Source organism: Babylonia areolata, chromosome 4, assembly GCF_041734735.1.
Source record: "Babylonia areolata isolate BAREFJ2019XMU chromosome 4, ASM4173473v1, whole genome shotgun sequence".
Taxonomy (NCBI): Eukaryota; Metazoa; Mollusca; class Gastropoda; order Neogastropoda; family Buccinidae; genus Babylonia; species Babylonia areolata.
In genome coordinates, this window is record NC_134879.1 from 52892308 (window position 1) to 52913323 (window position 21016).

At 43.7% G+C, this 21016-nt stretch overlaps 1 protein-coding gene across 1 annotated transcript in view; it reads right to left on the reverse strand.

The window, feature by feature from the left end:
• Window positions 1–16467: 16467 nt before the first annotated feature.
• The window catches only part of LOC143281491 (voltage-gated delayed rectifier potassium channel KCNH1-like), a 105813-nt gene continuing 101264 nt past the window's right edge, over window positions 16468–21016 (reverse strand). Inside the window, exons 9-11 of the mRNA XM_076586700.1 lie at window positions 18464–18660; window positions 16671–17967; window positions 16468–16574 (exon numbers count right to left, since the gene is read on the reverse strand). Of these exons, the coding sequence (XP_076442815.1) occupies window positions 16468–16574; window positions 16671–17967; window positions 18464–18660 (1601 nt within the window). The remainder of the gene's footprint in view (window positions 16575–16670; window positions 17968–18463; window positions 18661–21016) is intronic.

Genomic DNA, 21016 nt, shown 5'->3' on the forward strand with positions numbered 1-21016 from the left:
AATCCATAAATGGTTCAGCTTATAATGCCAACTGTACCAATCAAGAATAAATGAAATTAGAACAGTGTGTTGGTACAGGAAAACTCGTACCTTATCCACAGGAGAAATTATCATGGTATAAGTTAACTTGTATAAATTACTTGTATTTAGGGTAGAATGTGTTAACAAGATAAAACCGGATGAGCTCACTCTGCATGCACAGGATTGCAAAGAAACAAACAATTGAATTGGCCCCAAGTTTCGGTGGACAAATCACATTTCAGTGTGTTATAAACTAATAATGAAGAGAGAGTTCCTACGAATGTCTAGACAGAGGAGTCAGAGACTGCTGATTTGTCATGCGAGAGAGGAACCACAACTGATTTTATCTGTGTGTCATGGAGATGGTCGTCACATGAATATTGTCTACATATGTCCTTCAGTATGAACAACTACATTGTTGTCTTGGCATGATAAAGCCAAGGCAGAGAAATGATCCCCTATGAATGTGTGCGTGTGTGTTACTGTTTGGTTCTTGTGCGTGCGTGTGTGTGTGTGTTTGAGTGTGTGTGTGTGTGTGTTTGTGTGTGTGTGTGTGTGTGTGTGTGTGTGTGTTTGTGTTTATGTGTGATCTTTGTGATGTGCTTGTGTTTGCATTAGACCATTGTCCAGTTTGTGCATGTATATCTATCATTGAATTCATTCATTCTATGTGTGTGTGCTTTAGACTTTGGTGTTGTATATGTGTACGTTAGACTTTTGTGTATGTGTGTGTGTGTGTTAGACATTTGTGTGTGCATATGTGTGTGTGAGTGTGTGTGTGTGTGTGTGTGTGTCTTTTGTACATGTGTTTGAATGAACGAGAGGGGGAAAATGGCAGACATTTGATACTAATAATAACAGTGTTACAAGGCATTTCATACGCAGCTATGTTTGTTGTACAGTACCAGTTTGTAATAAAAGTGTCCTTACTATTTTTATTTATTGAACAGATGTCAGTATGATCCTGTTCCAGTTGGGCATTTCAGAGTGAGAAAATAGAAATTACAGTAACGATTAATCTGGCTATCAAAATGGTGAGAGCCATTGAAATGCTGACATACATGCATGTGTATGATAAGTTTCCTTCAGTCTTTGCATTATTGAACTGTTGTTGTTTTTTAAATTTCAATACACTGTTTATTTGATGTTAGTGTCTGTCCATTTTGTTAAATCGAGTATTTCTTGTATTTTTATTTTCATTTTTTAAATCAAATAAAAAAAAAAGTGTTTTCTGATGCACGGAAGGAGAGGATTTGGCGCTGCTTTCCAGTGCTGATCCCCAGATCCAGAGGATATGAAATCACTACCCCTTTGGTTATAAACAGCTAAAGGACCTTTTTTTTTTTTTCCTGATGCACATGTTTAAAACTTTGATATAATTTGAAGTGAGTGGATGAGTCTGTTTATTCAGAAGATATCAGTCAGGGTGTGTCTCTCTCTGTCTGTCTGTCTTTCTGTTGCAAACTCAGGAGTGTCAGTCTTCTGTCTGTACTTGAACAATGGCATTTTCTCAGGAATTTTCATAATCCAGAGGCACCAAATTTGAGGGTTTCTGGGCCGTGTCTCCAACTTTCCTTGCAGTTGCACACCATTGTTCACGTTTCTTTGCTAGGGGACATCATCAACAGGCTAGGAGACAACATGAACAAGTTAGTGGACAGTAGAAGTACAAGAGACTAGGGGACAGCAGTAGACTTGGGGATAGCAGCAACAGAGTAGGGGACATCAGAAGCACGACAGACTTGGAGAAAGTAGCAACAGACTAAGGGACAGCAGCAACAGACTTGGGGACAGTAACAACATACTAGGGGACAGCAGCAACAGACTAGGGGACAGCAGCAAAGAATGACAAGACTAGAGGACACAGCAACAGACTAGAGGACACAGCAACAGACTAGGGGACACAGCAACAGACTAGGGGACAGCAGCAACAGACTTGGGGACAGTAACAACAGACTAGGGGACACAGCAACATACTAGGGGACATAGCAACAGACTACAGGACAGCAACAGAGTAGGGGATATCAGCAACAGATTAGGGGACACAGCAACAGACTAGGGGACAGCAGCAACAGACTTGGGGACAGCAGAAACATACTAGGGGACACAGCAACAGACTAGGGGACAGCAGCAACATATTAGGGGATACAGCAACAGACTATGTGACATCAGCAACAGACTATGGGACATCAGCAACAGATTAGGGGACACAGTAACAGACTAGGGGACACAGCAACAGATTAGGGGGCACTGCAACAGATTAGGGGGCACAGCAACAGATTAGGGGGCACAGCAACAGATTAGGGGGCACAGCAACAGATTAGGGGGCACAGCAACAGATTAGGGGACACAGCAACAGATTAGGGGACTGGGTGAAAGTAGGAATAGATTAGGGAACACAGCAACAGACTGGGTGACAGTAGCAACAGACTAGGGGACAGCTGCAACAGACTGGGTGACAGTAGCAACAGACTGGGGGACCACGGCACATTAGACTAGGGACAGCTGCAACAGACTAGGGACAGCAGCAACACAACAGACTAGGGACAGCCATAACAGACTAGGGACAGCAGCAGCACAACAGACATAGGGGACAGCAGCAGCACAACAGACATAGGGGACAGCAGCAATAAACTAGGGCAGGAGGAAAGTCTGGAACTACCTGACTTACTTGGACGTCAGTGAACTTGGAGGTAGGGCTGTACAATGAACAGTGGTGCAAGGGGGAAAAAATGTGTTGTTTAAACTCTCTGCTTTGAGGGAGAGAGAAGACTGTGTGGAGAGAAGGAGGCAGGGAGGGGGGAGGCAGGGGAATTCAGGTGGTGGGTGTTGTAATTGTTGTAATGGGTTGGTTTGACTGATGGGAGGTGTTTGCTGTTGTTCATACTTCATTTCATTTTGATGAATCCATGAAGAAATTTATAGAAATTGATGAGTCTGGTCCAGGTTTTGTCTGCTGCTTCAACTGTTCTAAATGAAAGCAGCCATTCTTTGTGGGGGGATGTGTGGGGTGGAAGACTGGCTAGTGTGACCTGACTTCATCAGTATTTGTGATAAGTTGCATGGCCTGTGATGCATGTTTCTCACGAAAAACCATTTCAGTGTATGATATACTATAAATGGGCCATTCATCTGCACTTTTGTTATGATATTAGTTTGTATATAAATGTTTATTGCAATGCACAGGTCAGTGACCACTTGGTTTCCTTCAATGGAGATTCACCAGCACTGGCTACAGGCAAGCCTTTATGTAGTTCGAGAACTTCTTACTGGGTCTCTCAGTGTTTGAGGTCTTCCCATGATAAGGTTGCTAATGTATGCCTGCCTGGACTGTATCTGAACCAGTTGCTTCAGCCCCAAAGCACTGGGCTCTGTCTTTTTGTATCTTGATTTCACTGCCTTCCGATGTTTGTGTTTGTTCTGATAAATGTAAATGAAGATTAAAATTTGTTTTTTCATACAGGATGATTGCCTGCTGCTAAAGTTGTTTTTTGTTTTATAATAGTATTATAGTTCTTGTCCGGATAAAAACAATAAAAAAACAAAACAAAAACAAAAAAAACAAAACAAACAAACAAATTAAGATGAATAGCAATTAATTTTTGCTATAAGTTTTCAGACATCTTGTCAACAACCTACCAGTAGGTCATCATCCTGTATTTCCATGTAGTCTGTGTTGTTACTTTTTCTAAACCCTATGAACATTGAGAAAATTTGAAATAATGAATGTTTTTATTTTCAATTTATCTGCACATTATCTGGGAGTTTTCTTGTACATCATGTGTGCGTGTGTGTGTGTGTGTGTGTGAAACTGAAATCAATCAGTGTGTGTGAGTGTGTGTGTGTGTGTGTGTTTGAAACTGAAATCAATCGGTGTGTGTGTGTGTTTTTGAAACTGAAATCAATCAATTCAAAAGGTGAATTGGAAAGTATGGAGACAGACAGGAAAAATTCTTCATGTGCACACACAAGTGCCACAGCTGCCAGAACATACCCACATTACCCACAGTGGAAGGGTTCAAAGTGTCAGCTTGATTTCATGCCATTTCACATGAGGTAACAAACAAAACTAAATGTGTGTGGTAATCAGTCAATGATAATACACACTTGAGAATGCCAGGATTAGGAATCAACTGTCGATTTGGCTTGGACTTGGCAGCAAGTTAAACAAACAGGCAGAAGAAAAGAAAAGAAAAGCTGTTAACGCTTGTCTGTTATTAATTAATTCTGTAACACCGGTACTATTGTGAAAGCACACTTGAAGCTGGATTGATGAAACTCAAGTCATACACACATGTGTGTACATACACACTTAAAACAAGACAAGCTGTTGTGTTCCCACTGGACTGGTTATTATTGTACAATCAGAATATGCTTTTTTTTCCTCCAGTAAAGAGTTTGATCTTGATGATAGTCATGTGCAGACATATGTGAGCTAGGTATTTTTTGCTAATATAATGCATTTTTATCTGTGTCAGGTGACCGGGAGGGGGTGGGGGTGGGGATGTAATTTTTTTAAGATTGTAGAATACACTCAGGTAAATCAAGTGATGACTGATGTCCAATAAAATAGAACATATGGAACTGAAGGTTGAGTCAGTGTATGTATGTTGGTGATGAATGTGTGAACAAGCATTTTGGTGATGTATGCAAGGTGGAGGGCTGGGAGAGTGGAAGTGTGTTGGTACAGTGAATGTGTGTCCTGATGCTTACTAGAATGGGTGTTTGTATTTCTTTTTTGTCACAACAGATTTCTCTGAGTGAAATTCAGGCTGCTTTCCCCAGGGAGAGCGCATTGCTACACTGAGAGTGCCACCCATATTTTTTTTGTATTTTTTTCTGCGTGCAATTTAATTTGCTTTTCCTATCGAAGTCGATTTTTCTGCTGAATTTTGCCAGGGACAACCCTTTTGTTGCCGTGGGTTCTTTTACGTGCGCTAAGTGCATGCTGCACATGGGGCTGCGGTTTATCGTCTCCTCCGAATGACTAGCGTCCAGACCACCACTCAAGGTCTAATGGAGGGGGAGAAAATATTGGTGACTGAGCCGTGATTCGAACCAGCACGCTCAGATTCTCCCGCTTCCTAGGCGGACGCGTTACCTCAAGGCCATCACTCCACCGGGTTTGAGTTATTCATGCCTTTTTAGTGCATGTTTGTTTTGATGCTTCTTCACCTTCTTTGTGGAAAACAAAGATATCAGCCATCAGGGCTTCAGTTTGTTATTCTCTCTCTTTCTGTGTCTGTGTGTGTATGTGTGTGTGTGTGTGTGTAAGGTTCACCCGCTGTGAGCAGTAGAGGTAAAATGCTACAGAAGAAACTGGGTCTTCCAAGCAAAGATGATGGTCACTGAATGAAAAGATGAAGTTTTCTATGACATGGCATCAATAGAAAATTACTTCATGTAACATGACAAAGAGAATGGAGGATGGTTATTTTCTCTGCAAAAATCTGTTCATTTTGTAGCTGTCTGAGTTGTACTTGTAGTGTGTAATGTTACACACACATGCACATGATACACACCGGTATACACAAACAGGCATGCACATGCATTTACATATGCATCTACACATGCACATACACACACTTAAAAAACTCAATTATTCATCCATTCACAAAATGTACTCATGTCGGTCAAGTGTGAACACAAGCACAGACATTGCACAAAACATTATTCCATATCATTTGAAAGATTCTTTATTCAATATTAATATTCAAATAAATGATCAATACACAATGAGGAATGATTTTTGCACATGATAAAGCTCCAACCAACCAGTTCTTCTCTAAACCAACAGAATGATGAAGCATGCATAGACATTTAACGAAGTCCACAAAAGTCTTGGATGAAGCATGTGAAACCAAACCTGGCTGGTTGAGCAATAACTATTTGATAATAGATCAGTAACTTTTAAATGATAAAATGGTGAATGAAAGAAAAAAGTGTGAATGTTACATAGGTTGCATGCAGTATGTGTGTGTGTGTTTGTGTGTGAGTGTGCGTGCATATGCATGATATATGACTACAGAATGGTGACCGTGATTTCAACTGTTGGAGTCTAAATTTGCAAAAAATACTCTCTTTTGTGGTTCACCAATATGGAGTTTTTGTCTGGCAGTCCATACTTTTATCCCATATCATCACTTGATATCATCATTCGATACATCCACTGTTTGAAAAAGTCAAGCAAAAAATGAAAACAAAAACAGAAGCAAACCAAACTTATTTTACTTCTTTCGGTACTTCTTTTTACAATCTGTGTGTGTGTGTGTGTGTGTGTGTGTGCAGTTTTCCTACAATTCTTTGTCACTGCCTTGCATGAATTAACATGATATGTGACTATTACTCATACAGCACTCTGCATTTAAATTGATTTTAGGACTTCAACAACAAGCACACCATCATCAACATTTTTACTTGGAGATTGATATGCATTAAAGAGTCACTGAAAAAAATAGAACATACTCATGATGTTACTATACATCTATGGAAAGAAAACGTTTCTTGTTAAATCTATATGTTAATTTCACGAACTTTTACTTCACATAGTGGAGCTTTCACATGTACTGGAAAAAAGAAAAAGAAAAAAAGAAGACATGGGCCACCATGTGTATTAGAATTCTTTAGGTGGTGATGGCTGTTTTCATTAGGTTTTTGTGTGTTTGTTTTTTTGTATGCAATTGTTTTTCAGTTGACTTGCTTTCACCACAAGTTGCAGATAGACCGAACTGATATGTAATTGGACAGAATATCACATATGCTTTCATAAACACAGTTGCTGCATAAGTGTACCACCAAGGTGATGGTTGTCCCCCGTCATATTTATTTCATTGCTATACACCACCACATCTCCTTCACTTGTGCATAGGTCAATAAGGTGTTTTCTGTTGAGCATCTTGTATTATAGACTCATTTCTGACAACCAAATGAGTCTGTGAGATCACACTGTCTCGGTGTGTGTGTGTGTGTGCGCGCGCGCGCGCGTGTGTGTGTGTGTGTGTCCATGGTAAACTAATTTTGTCAGCTTGCACAAGTGAAAATGGAACCAAGCAAGGTAGAAAGATAGTTTATGCACTATAAAAGTGCAATGGCTTACAATTACAGGGCTTTGCAATGCTCTATCATTTACCAAGCCCTGCATCACAAAGGCAAAACTTCCCTGACAAGGCCCTACTTAAGAAAGTTAACTCACTCAGTACGGCCAGTCCTCTCTTCTCCTCTACACAGACCCCTCGGATGTCCAGTGGGTGTCTCAATGACCCAACCTTTAGCTTCCGTCGTCAGAATTGTGGTATTCTTTGTCAACATTCACCTCTTCAGTATAAGAGCCTTCCGCTTGCAATATTTTGATGGTGGTAATTGGGGTGAAACGCTGTTAACGTCTTCTCTTTCGCCGTTCGTATGGAGAGAGTTAACACGAAGGCCATGCCTCTCCCTATTAATTTCAGAACCTGTTACACTATTTTTTCACTTTCGATGTGAGTAACATTTGAATCGCACTTTGATGCAACAGTGTCTTCAGCTCTTCTGCTTGAAATGCAGCGCATTTCATCAAACATGTCATTTCATAGAGCTTTAAAACTGGCCCCTGTCATGTACAGGAAAGGGAAACGCTTCTTTCAACATTGACGGGCTCCTTCCAATGCGAACACTTTGAATCGACGCAGAACGCATTGGTGCGAAGGTATTGACTGGATGTGATCATGACGTCAATATGTTCATCAGGCACCATGTGATGAGATGCAGCATCATTAAATTTTACCCCGGTAAATTTTGGGGAGAGACAAAGCATGCTATGAAAATGATGCACTGCTTTAGATATCTTACACAGATTTTAAGTCATGAGATCAAGAAATTAGTCTGTTTTGTATTCGATAATTAAGGACCATGTATTTTCCACAGAGTTAAATCTTTATTGAGCTGTAGATAGATTTAAACAAGGGTCTGTTCACAACAAGTGATCCAAAAGCACATAAATGGGCACTGATTATGAGGGCAAAAGGCTTTTAGCCTATAGCCAAACATTTCTGTGATTCTGTGATAACTTGACATGAAATGTTGCACATTTTACAACGTGGGTAGCTATTAACATGTTTTTTTTTTTTTTTTTTTTCAAATTGAATGCATTATTGACTGTGGTTATGAACAAGAAGTAATTTTCATGCAAAGAAATTTGGAGCATTCCAGTAGCATACCAATGGCATCCACTTTGTCTTCTCCCCTACCGCCATCCACCGTTTCCGTTTTTGTTTGTTTTGTTTTGTTTTGTTTTGTTTTTCACATTAAAAATGAGCTTCATTTCAGTAAATTGACAAATCAATCATGAACTGAATAATGAAATATATGTCCATAACTGCGAATTCAGATTTGTGTGAATACTGTAGATGATCACACACTGCAGGGGAATATTTGGACCCAGTATTGGACATAAAAATATATCGGTTATTTGATTGTAAATGACTGATCCAAAAAATTGAGTGAACACTTTTTCGTTATTATTTTTAAAAGGAATTAGAAAAAAAAATCATGTTATGCGTATCTCCGGAACATCATCACTATTATCCTGTGAAGAAATATGAAAAAAGAAAACAAACAAAAAAAACCCCACAAAAAACAAAAAAACAAACAACCCCCCCCCCACCCCCCGAAATCAGAAGTACGCACTCGAGAACAAGAAGCGTTAAATAAACATTAAGTGAACGGGTAAAAAACAAAGAAGTAGCAAGGTAGTCTCGCTATTTTGTCACTTAATTTATCAAGAATAATATTGTTATGACGGTTTTACGGTGGAACATACTGTTCATCTTGCTCTGAAGAAAACCTTTGGCAAGATCGCCGTGATCGACTGAGCTTCAAACATGTAAATGACTTGCTGTTAGACCTCGGCCTGAGCCAGTCTGGTGCTCTGTGTGTGTGTGTGTGTGTGTGTGTGTGTGTGTATTTCGTCTCTAGCACTGACGATTGTAACTGATTCAGATTATGTAGCAATTTCATATGTGGAACTACTTACCCCCCCACACCAACAACGCGGTTCTCATTCCCCGCCCCTTACTTTTCAACACACTACAACAATCATCGAATGTTTTCCGCAAAACCAAGAACATAACAATAAAAAAAAAAAAAAAAAAGACCAAAAAAAAAAGAAAAAAAAAAAAAAAAAAAAAAAAAAGAAAAAAAAAAAAAAGACCGAATAAACGAGAAAGCAAACGACAGAACAATTAACACGTGTCAATCAACAGAAGGCCAAACGGTGTGCTATGGAATGTCCATGAACAAAAGCTGCAGTGAGTTCCAACAAAAACATGGCTGTTGATATGCACTGAGGCAGAGGGTGAGGTACAGTGAGTAACTGGATCAACACAGCCGCTACCACCCAACTGTTTCAGTGCGCCACCGTGGGAGGCATGGTTGCATGCTTTCTTGCATGCACGCTCAACATTATTTAATCTCCTGTAAACACACACACACACACATGCACGCACGCACGTCAATGGAGATTATTCCAGAACTGTACATGAACAGATATTTGTGTGTCATATGGGCAGGCAGGAAGTTCATGGGAAACTGGTGAGGAGCGGTTAAAGAGTTTGTTTTATTTTTTTTAAAGAGGGAAAGGGTGAGAAAGGGTGGTGGGGTTGGGTGGGGGGTGGGGGCAAACAGAAACAGAGACATAATGACTGTACTTTAAACAGCGAATTTCAAATTCCATGAAAATGGAACCTAAATCTTAAATTTAAAAAAAAAAAAAAAAGTTTTCAGTGTTCAAAAACAAATTTACGAAACGAAAGACTGAAATCCAATCCATCGAAGAGTAAGAGGCAATTGTGACAGGAATTGAAATCACACATTCAGTGATGCAAGTCACATCGAAATCACCAGAGCGGATTGCGGGAAATTGTTACCACAATGGACAATTAATGGCGGGTAGCTTCCGTATCGTAAACATATAGATACTGTATATCCCTTTGTTACAGGTCAGAAGGACTGCGAAAGTAAGCTACCGATGTGGAAATCAAGGTTGTGTAACAAGTTCTGTAAGTAATGGTGCTGAAACAGTCATCTTTAAAAAAAAATGTTTTTAAACTTATGTTAAAAGCAAAAACTAAAACGAGGTTATAAACGAAGACGTTAACAAAAAGATTAAACGATGCTAAATAAAATACTCGGAACTAGAATATCACACATTCTTCCTGAAAAAAGGTGTCAACTTATGCAAACAAGCTGGCAAACAAAGTGATACGCAGATAAACAAATAAAATGCAACAAAATAAACGCAACAAATGAGTAAATAGACAAACAGGGAGGCTAACAATAAGAGGTGGAAACTGCACACAATTTAGATTATTCAGCTCTCACACTGTCACGAAGCAACTCCCCAATATATGTCTTCGCACAACAATGCTGCGAAGCGAGTTTTAACATACTTAACAATGATGAAAAATTCACTGTCCAAAAACTGGACGACGATTCCATTATGCCTTACAACAAACGTCCCCCTCACAACAACATCACGGTACGTCCCAAATTTCGATTGATTTCATCAACATCAAATTCAAAAGATGCCGTGACGCAGTTCTCTCTTCTGAAGATGCACACACCAGCTGATGCAACAATGCAGGCAAGTGCTTGATCGCTACCAAAATGATACATCATGAGTTGGAACAGGGGCGATTATTGTGGTGGTGAGGCTGATGTGAAGAATGAAAGAATGAGGGCAGAGAGAGAGAGAGAGAGAAAGAGAAAGAGGGGTGGGGTGGTGGTGGTGGCGATGATGACGATAATAATAAAAATGATAATAATAATAATAATAATAATAATAATGAGAAGAAGAAGAAGAATTTTCCCTGAAAAATCCGCTTGAGAAAATGTACTTCTCCAGTTTCACGTGACTGCATTTCGCCACCTGTTTAAAATTACTGGGTTGTCTGTTTGATTGCATTGTTTTTAAAGACCAGTCACAACAATCAGGTGAAAGCATTGCACTAAAAAGTTACAGGAATATTAGTGATGAAAAAATGAGAAATCTGTGAAAGATGAATACGTTTAATGAAAAAAGCACAAAATAGAGAAATGGAAGAAGAAGAAGAAGAAACAACAGAAAAGGGGAACATTAATGAAAGTTGGTGGTGATAAGAAGACAAACATTGTACACTGTGATTAATGAATGCGTTTGATCGAAAAATTGGGGGGGGGGGGGGGGGGGGGGGGGGGGAGAGAGAGAGAGAGAGAGAGAGAGAGAGAGAGCATATTTACACAGATCAGTGTATAAAGAGACGAAAAGAAAGGTGGGCAGGTTACTGGTGGCTGGAGGTGACAGACGGACATCCATCCCATACTACACTCCTTAACACGAGTTAATCAACGGCATGAACACAGTTCACTCATCAACAACCGGCACGAAAGGCCCAACAAGTATCACAAAGTTGAAACACAGAAGACAGAAGCAAGATCAGCTCCATGAAAACATTCAACCTTTATATCACATGTACAACATTTGTTGGACGTCGTCGGCGTTTCCATTGATTGTTAACACAGTGATGGTAAAACGATGCATAACACTGATGCTGACAACGTTTTAACAACATGCAGGTCTTCGCCCCAGATTCTTCTTTGCCGTCACCACGGGACAGTCCAGAACTTGTTTACCATCGCTGGAGTATACCTCTTGTCACAGTGCATCACAAATGCGACAGAAAATGGCCTGCAGCTGTTCATACCACCAGAGTCAGCTCGAGGCGTTTGATCAATAACATAATTTGGTCTGGTCAGACGTCAACGTCATTGTGAACCTATGACAACCCAGAGCTGTGACCATGACAAGAACCTGTCACAGGAGTTTTGTGAATTGGCGATTTCTCTCTCTCTCTATTTTTCTTGCAGCCCTCGATCATGTCCCCCTGGAAGCGTCCCTAATATATCGTATTGCGAGTCATATGATAATATTTCGGACATGTATAATTTTACTGTGTATGTCATGAGATAGGAGCATAATGGTTTCTTTGAAACGAAAAAACAAAACAGTGTAATTGTTTTCCTCAAACAAATTCGTGCCTTGGTCACGTCCATTATCCACAACTCTTTGCCACACTGACGTTATTTATGTTGACACTGATTTTTATTTTTTTATATCAAGCAATTTTGTGAGAGCGTTCATTCACGCTTTTAGCTTCTCGTCAGCGCTACGTGGCTTTACAATACTGTGAGAGCGTTCATTCACGCTTTTAGAGCGCTACGTGGCTTTACAATATTGTGAGAGCGTTCATTCACGCTTTTACTGAGCTTCTCGTCAGCGCTACGTGGCTTTACACTATTGTGAGAGCGTTCATTCACGCTTTTACTGAGCTTCTCGTCAGCGCTACGTGGCTTTACAATATTGTGAGAGTGTTCATTCACGCTTTTACTGAGCTTCTCGTCAGCGCTACGTGGCTTTACAATACTGAGAGAGCGTTCATTCACGCTTTTAGCTTCTCGTCAGCGCTACGTGGCTTTACAATACTGTGAGAGCGTTCATTCACGCTTTTACTGAGCTTCTCGTCAGCGCAACGTGGCTTTACAATATTGTGAGAGCGTTCATTCACGCTTTTACTGAGCTTCTCGTCAGCGCTACGTGGCTTTACAATATTGTGAGAGCGTTCATTCACGCTTTTACTGAGCTTCTCGTCAGCGCTACGGGCTTTACAATATTGTGAGAGCGTTCATTCACGCTTTTACTGAGCTTCTCGTCAGCGCATTGCTTTCTGGCACGAAAAGTCAGATGTTAATGGAAATGCTGAATGGTCTCATGCTCGTGACTGCCAGCTGACTTTGACAGTTCTTTATGTACGACTTGGAGCAGACACATTGTGCAAGCCTGAAGTTTACTGATGGGGCTTTTTGGTTTGCCAGCACTGGAAGGTGGGTTTTGGGTTTCCAGTGTACGACCTGAGAACCTTGCTGCACCGTTTTCCATGGCATGTCTGACTCACACCTGTCTGTGGCTCAGCTGAGGTAGGTAGTCTACAGGGAACAGGGGAGTTGGGGTGGGGTGGCGGACGAGGAGAGGGGAGAGGAAGGGGAGGTGAACTGAGGCAGGGAATGACGTCATGCTGATACACTACATGCTCTATTTGTTTCTGTCTCTGTCCCTCCCTCCTTTGTCCACTCCCCCCTCTCTCTCTCAACACACACACACACACACACACACACACACACAAAAGATACACGGTGGACAGAACGGCAGCAACCGGGATAGGGGTAAGATCTTAGTCCGCCATTACCGAACATTCAGGCAAGGAGCAGGAAGAAAAGAAGCAAAGAGACAAGCCCAGAAAAACCGGTATGCCTATTGAGCTGTATCATGTAACGAGGCAACAAAAAAGACATCCACGTCGTATTTCATTGCACTGAAAAACAGATGACTATAACAAATAAAGACACTGTTCTGGACTCGGCCAAGATAGTTTTCATTGACAGCCTGTGGTAAGTGGAAAGCAGTTACGAACTGCCAGTGCATAATCAATACATTAAAAAAAGAAGAAAAAAGTCGTATACCGCCAATTCATAGTCTTGAAAGAACAACAATTGCCATTGCTTGTACGTAATCAACCAGAAAGGGTCGAGCCATAATTTAAACTCTCAGCACAGATGTGAGCAACACACTGATGACGTGCTGAGCGGGAACATAGGGGTTTCAATAGTTTTGTTCACGTGTGCATACTTTATCGAAACAACAATGCGATGAAAACGAAGAAGACGACTTTTGAAGTGCTGCGAACTGTCGTGAAAAGCTTCCAACACTGCTACCCGGAAGAAGATGAAGAAGAAAACAAAGAAAAAGAAAAAGAAAACAAAAACAAAAAAACAAACAAAAAACAAGCAAACAAGGAACGCACGGAAGATATGAAAAATGCTCGAACGGTTCTAAATAATGGAAGAACAGCTATCGATTTCAATTTCGTTTATAGTTTTTAGTTTAATTATACAAAGAAAAAAAAAGGATCAATGATACTTTGGTAGAAAACAAAAGAATATGGTGTATTGTTTATGTTAGTGCTTGTCTGTGTCGAAACGTTCATATATATATATATATATATATATATATATATATATATATATATATATATATATATGTGTGTGTGTGTGTGTGTGTGTGTGTGTGTGTGTGTGTGTATTTGTTGAAAATGTGACCAGACACACACACGTCAGCGTGTACGCACGCGTGCACTCACACAGACACACGCAGATACAGACAGACAGACACACACCTTTATGCGACGTCTTTAAGGTCAGTGTAGCTCTGTCCAGATGTGTGCAACATAGACCAACATGTTATGAACTGCCATGGGCGAGAGATGGAGGGTTAGTTAAATATGCTCCTTACGCCACACGCTTGCGACAATTATTCATTCATTCATTCACTTATTCGTTCGCTTACTCGATCATTCCTTCTTTCATGTAATCATTCATTCACGTGTCAGTCGGTATAGCTGTGGTAGCTTCATTCCATGTGTCTGCCATTTGCCAAAAGCTCATCGTCACGCTGTCTGTCAGGTCAGGGGCATAGCCCTTGCTACTGGTACCATGTAACCCAGTACTACCTGCCGCATGTGAAGTCTCTCAACGACGGACCAGGCGGAGGAGGAAACCTTTCCCAACGGCTGTGAAGGCGGAAGAGGATGACCAAAGTGTAAGGGGAGCTCTTATCCTTGGCTGGAAGTCCTCTAGGAGACGGAACTCCGAAGAAAAAAACCTATGGCTAATGTCGCTTGGTTTACACAACATGTCTACTCATGCATTCCTTTACAAAAGAAATCAAGAAAGCGGACGTTCGTGTACAAAGCTGAAATGGTGGTACACGCGGCATAGCCTCAAAGACACTCGAAGTCGATCGACAACAGTGACAAAACACACTGGTGTGAAGCCTCAACAAACGACAAATCAGTAACTTCCAGTCTGCCTCCTGTCATCCATCTTGTCGATTACCAGAGAGAGGAGAACTTCGTGCCCGGCACATCCCAGTAGAGAGTGTCCAGGATGTCGGTGTTGGCTCGCACATCGCTCGGACTTGAGAGCTACACTCGGAAACCCCCCCCAAACAAAAACAACCCTGAAAGTACATAAATCAGCCAGCCAATGTCTGCTACGACAGGCCACTACCAGCACTGGCTACTACTACTGCTTTGTAGTAGTGGTCTTCAGTAGCATTATAATATATGGTTGTTTTAACATAATCGATAAAAGTCTGTGGAAGATTGTGCTGAGTTTTACTTAATGATGGAAACCTCTTTGCGATACTCTTTGGTGTTATCAGAATGTTGTAACATTTGTTCATCGTAGTTGTTGTTGTTCAATTGTTGAACTCACAACTGAACCAGCCAAACTAAACTAAACCAATCAGAACCAAGCCAACCAGACAATCATTAAATCATCAGGCAATCGAAGTTCAATCAACAAATCCATCCACCCAGCCGTCTATTATCCATCCATCCATCAGCCCCCTTTCCTTACAATATAGGTGTACATCAAAGTGTTCAAATGTGTCTTTCTTCGCCGAGTCCCTGACGTAACAATGAAGTCTGCGGGTCACCTCTCGTGGGCTACGTCAGGAGGATCTGATTATGTCTCCCAAGAAGCTCACAAAACAGAGGGTGAAGGAGGGCTGTGGGGTGCGGGTGGGGAATCGGGGACGGAGTGCACTTAAATGTTCACTCTTCTTTAAGGAAATAGAATGATTAAATTCATGCAAATTTCACAGAAAAGCGGAAACATTCGATTTTTTTTTGTCTGTGTACTAACACACTCAGTGAAACTAACGTTATCACATGCAGCAACGTGCTGTCTCATTGAAAGAGAGAAAGAAACGAGAGACACAGACAGAGAAACAGAAGCGCGCGGACGGAAAGAGAAGATTAGCATAGTGATAAGAAAATAATAACAGTGATCCCCCTCCCCTCCCGCCCCCCCTCCCCCGTACCCCCCCAAAAAATCCCCCAAAAACATGGTAGTAAGAACAGTGATAAAAAACGTGATGGTAAAAAGAAGTGATATAGAATCTTAAGACATGTCGTGGTGAAAAGGGTGCCAGAAAACAAAGTAGTAATAACACTTTGACATCATCGTCACTGACGGGACCGAACATGAGACGACGACGGTAACACCGAGGACTCCCGAGGTCCTAAGTGTCGGACCGTGCCACTGGGCTGTCCACAGACAGACAGACGGGCACTGAGAAAACGGATGACAGCCACCAGACATCACAGTGCAGCCTTTGGACACGCTGTCCTTCCGCACTCTCCTGGGCGAACTGAGGCCCAGGATACCACCTCCTCCTCACACGTCGGGGCTGCGGGTCGCATTGTCAAGCAAGGCGTGGACTGTTTCACGGTGCTGTGGCACACACACACACACAGACGTTTAGCCGTGTGCAATAACAGAAAGGAGAGGAGTCAGGGTTTGATTCTGTCCGGGTCAGAAGATGTCCAGGTCCATGTTGCCCACCCGGACCTGCCCGTCCTCTGTGGGGATCTGGTAGGGGCTGGCGGGGGCAGCGTTCTGTTGTGTGTTGCTGACTCCGGCTTGCTGGTCAGAGGGTCGCACGTTGATTGGTCCACCACCGCCACCACTACCGTCACTACCACCACCACCACCACCACCACCACCACTGCCCCTACTGCCACCGCCGCTACCACCACTACCACCACCACCGCCACCACTGCCCCCACTGCCGCCGCTACCACCACTGTTAAGACGTCCACGTGCACCGCCCGCACGACCAGTGTTGCCGTCCTGACTGGTGCTGGACGACTTGGAGGAGCGCCTGCTGTTGTTGCTGCTGCTGCTGCTGACGTTTTCTGAGGAGGGCGAAGAGGGCAGTCCGTGGACAGCGTCAGGGGGCTGTGGCTTAGCTGTCTGCAGCTGTCCCTCCCCTAGGGGCGGGGTGCGCTCTCTGGAAGACAGCACGGAGGCACGGACCCGCCGCCCGCTGGCCAGCCCCATGCCGTAGGGGGGAGAGGAGTGGGGCTTCTTGGGGGACTGCTCAACACTGTTGGACGTGGTCACGTTCTGTGGGGAGTTCAACTTGGAGCTCGGGTAGGTGGAGGTTGAAGAGCAGGGCGTTGAAGAAGGAGAGAAGAACCTCAGAATCTCCGAGATCTGTCCGTCTATGCGGCTGATTTTCTGTCCCAAGTTGTCCATCTCCTCCTTGATCTCAAGGCGGATGTCGTAGAGGGAGGTGAGGAGGTGTTGCTCCGCTGTGGACAGCAGGCCGTAGGTAGGACCCTCCGCGGCCCGCGCCACGTGCGGCACCTCCTGCACCTCCTCCCCGATCTGGTCCAGACGGTTGTTGCTCCGCAGGATTCCGCTGTCCGTGGAGTCGGTCTTCTTCAGGTTGTTCCTCACCTCCTCCTCGGGGGACTCCTCGATGGGCTCCTGAGACTTGGCCATCATGCGGCCCCACCTGGACAGTGGCTTGACGGCCACCTTCTGCACCTCGCCGGTCTTGGTGTCCGTGTGCTTGCCCGACAGGTCGTTCAGCCCCACCTTGTTCTGGTTGTCCGCCGCCGTGCTGGCCACGTGGTTGGACTCCGCCGCAGTGCTCTGCGCCTCGTCTGTGGCGGAGATGTTGTTGCTGCTCAGCAGTCGGCTCCACTTGGCGGCCACCCCGCCGCCCCCGATGCTGGCCTTGCGGGCCTTGCCGCTGTTCTCCGACACGTTGATGATCCTGGTGGCCTGGTGTGGCGGGTCGTGGCCCGTGTGGTTGCCCGTGCTCTCCGCCGCTGCTGCCGCCGCCACGTTGGCCACCTTCTCGATGTCCAGCGCCTGGTGGCTGCGCGTGTCGCTGATCTTGCGGAAGCGGGAGATAAGCTTGCGGACGGGGTGGTCGTTGGCCAGCTCCAGGGGCGGGTCGTTCTTCCGCTTCTCCGCCAGCTCCTTCTCCTTCTTCACGTCGGCCACTTTGCGGAAGATCAGCTGGTCACGGAAACAAAACAGAAAGCACGGCTCGTCGGTGTTTTCAATCCATCCATCCATCCATCAACCAACCAACAACCAAACAACCAAACAACCAACCAACCAACCAATCAACCAATCGATCAATCCCTTAAAAGCCTGAAACACATGTACAGAGTGAACAGAAACTTGCTCTTCTGGATTGTCGTATGAGAGGGACAAACATTAAGAAGCCCGTGACTCATTACCAAGCTGCAAATTGCTGCGTGCACAACAACCATCTTAATTTCTTCAGTGATTCGAAAGTAGTTTTGTTTACCCCCAATATCCGCTTCCTCTATTTCAAATATTCATTTTAGCGTACATACATACACACAACAAAAGGGGTATTGTGTGGTTCGCTATCGTTCTTGGCTGACACCCTATTATTGATAAGGTCAAGTTGTTGAGGGCCTGGGTCTTGGGTTTACGGTTCCCCCCCCCCACCCCCCGACACCCCTACCCCCCACCCCCTTACCCGGTGCCTGAGGTTGTAGGTCAAGGTCAGGTTGCGGGCGAAGGAGTTGGCAAAGGCGTGGTAGAAGTCGAGCACCTCCAGGAGGCGGTCCCTCTTGATGGAGTGCAGGTCACAGTAGGTCAGCGCGCGCACGTTGGCCGTGGACTGACCGATAGTGGACTCCCGCCAGAAGTTGTCTCCGAACACGTCCCCTTTGCCTGTGTGGGCAGTGTTCTTTTGTCAATACAGTGATGTGTTCATCGGAGATGTGTTTGTAGGGGTGTGTTCCCTCTGCCTGTGTGGACAGTGTTCTTTTGTCAATACAGTGATGTGTTCATCGGAGATGTGTTTGTAGGGGTGTGTTCCCTCTGCCTGTGTGGACAGTGTTCTTTTGTCAATACAGTGATGTGTTCATCGGAGATGTGTTTGTAGGGGTGTGTTCCCTCTGCCTGTGTGGACAGTGTTCTTTTGTCAATACAGTGATGTGTTCATCGGAGATGTGTTTGTGTTGGGTTGGGTTGGGTCGGGTTGGGTTGCGCGGTGTGGTGCGGCGTGATGTGGTGTGGTATGGTGCGGTATGGTAGGTTGTGGTCATTTGGAATATGAGATGTGTTCGGTTGGGTTGGGTTGTGGTGGGCTGTGCTGTTGTGTGGTATGGTGTTTTGTGTTGTGTTGTGGTGTGAAGTGGGGGTGTGGTGTGGTTTGGTGTGCATTGCATTGCTTTGTATTGTACTACGACTTGTATCACAACAAACTTGCATTGTATTGTATTACAATTCTTATCACTACAAATTTCTCTTTGGAAAGTCAGGCTGCTCCCTCAACTCATCCGCTTCCCAAAACTGCTCCAGACAGAACACATCCCAGCATCTCCGAAAAAAAACTGTTTTGAACTGCGATTTGACACATGAACAATTCCAATGCCAATATCAAAGTGGTCGGAAGGTCCCTGCAAAATAACCACTCAGAGCAACAGAAGTGTTGGCTAGAACGCGACTTACTTTAGAATGAATAGTGACAAGACGAGGATTTATTGAATCTGTGTTCCCAAAGCCTCTTCATTGTTTGAGGTAGTCGCTTAGATATCTTGCACGGAAGTGCGAACCACGTGTTCGTAATGCTTCCACACTGACCAAGAACTTCGTGTTTCCTTACAATACTTTCTGCACTTGCGTAATTAATAAGAAACCTCTTGCAACACTCAGTGCTACCAAAACGTTCAGACATCGAATATCAAAATCTACCCAAGTCACGTTTTACATGCATGATCACGGTTTTAAGACACATTCAGGATAGCCATGATATCTACCCACGTTGAAGAAAGTCTGCAGACATACGCAAACTGGCCATGAAATATACCCAAGTTAATGGCCAGTCAGTGGGCCGCCTTGCTTTCATACATCGTGACCTCTGTTTCCACATCCACATCCGTGCTTGGGCGAGTTCCTTTGAGGATCTTCGGTATCGGCAGATTCATGGGGGGCTGTCGTTGGACGGATGTGATGGCGGTCTGTACTCTGGAGGGGACGCATACTGTCTGGATCGGTGACTAAGCGATGATAGTGGGCAGTAGGGAGCTTAGTCTGTGGTGTCCTGGGTGTTTTGAACTGGAACAGGCACTGATGACTGAACACCACCAAAGTAGTTCGACAGCAACGCAGGGTCTCTTCTAGTTTGTGGCTTCTTGGCGGCCTAACATCGACAGTTCCCTGTGGGTGCTGATACGGCGGCAGACGATCCTCGGGAGTAGCTGTGTACAGAGGACTCGTGATGAGCGGCGTGTGTGTGTGTGTGTGTGTAATGCCACTGGAATGATCATGGGGTAGTTACGAAAAACATCTACCCATGTTTCGGACAGTGTCAAGACGTAGCGAGACAGGTACTAGTCCTCTTTACACCAAATCCATCCCAGTTACAGAACGTGTCAGAGATCTAAACACCAAAATATATCCCAGTCACTAAATGTATCAAGACGTACTATCCCAGTTACAGAACGTATCAGAGATCTAAACACCAAAATATATCCCAGTCACTAAATGTATCAAGACGTACTATCCCAGTTACAGAACGTATCAGAGATCTAAACACCAAAATATATCCCAGTCACTAAATGTAACAAGACGTACTGAGACTGGTACAACTATCTGAACACCGAAATCTACCACCAGTTACAGGGCGTATTAAGACGTACTGAAACTGGCTGCAGCCACTTAAACACCGAAATCTACGCCCAGTTAGAGGAACTTTATCAAGACGTGCTGAGACTGGTACAACCATGTAAACACCGAAATCTACCCCAGGTACAGACTGAACAGAAACGTACTCAGGATGGCCACAATCTCCTAGTGGTACAACCATCTAAACACCGAAATCTACCCAAGTACGGCACTGAACAGAGACGTACTCAGGATGGCCACAACCTACTTGTGGTACAACCATCTAAACACCGAAATATACCCCAGGTACAGCACTGAACAGAGATGTACTCAGGATGGCCACAATCTCCTTGTGGTACAACCATCTAAACACCGAAATCTACCCAGGTACAGCACTGAACAGAGACGTACTCAGGAT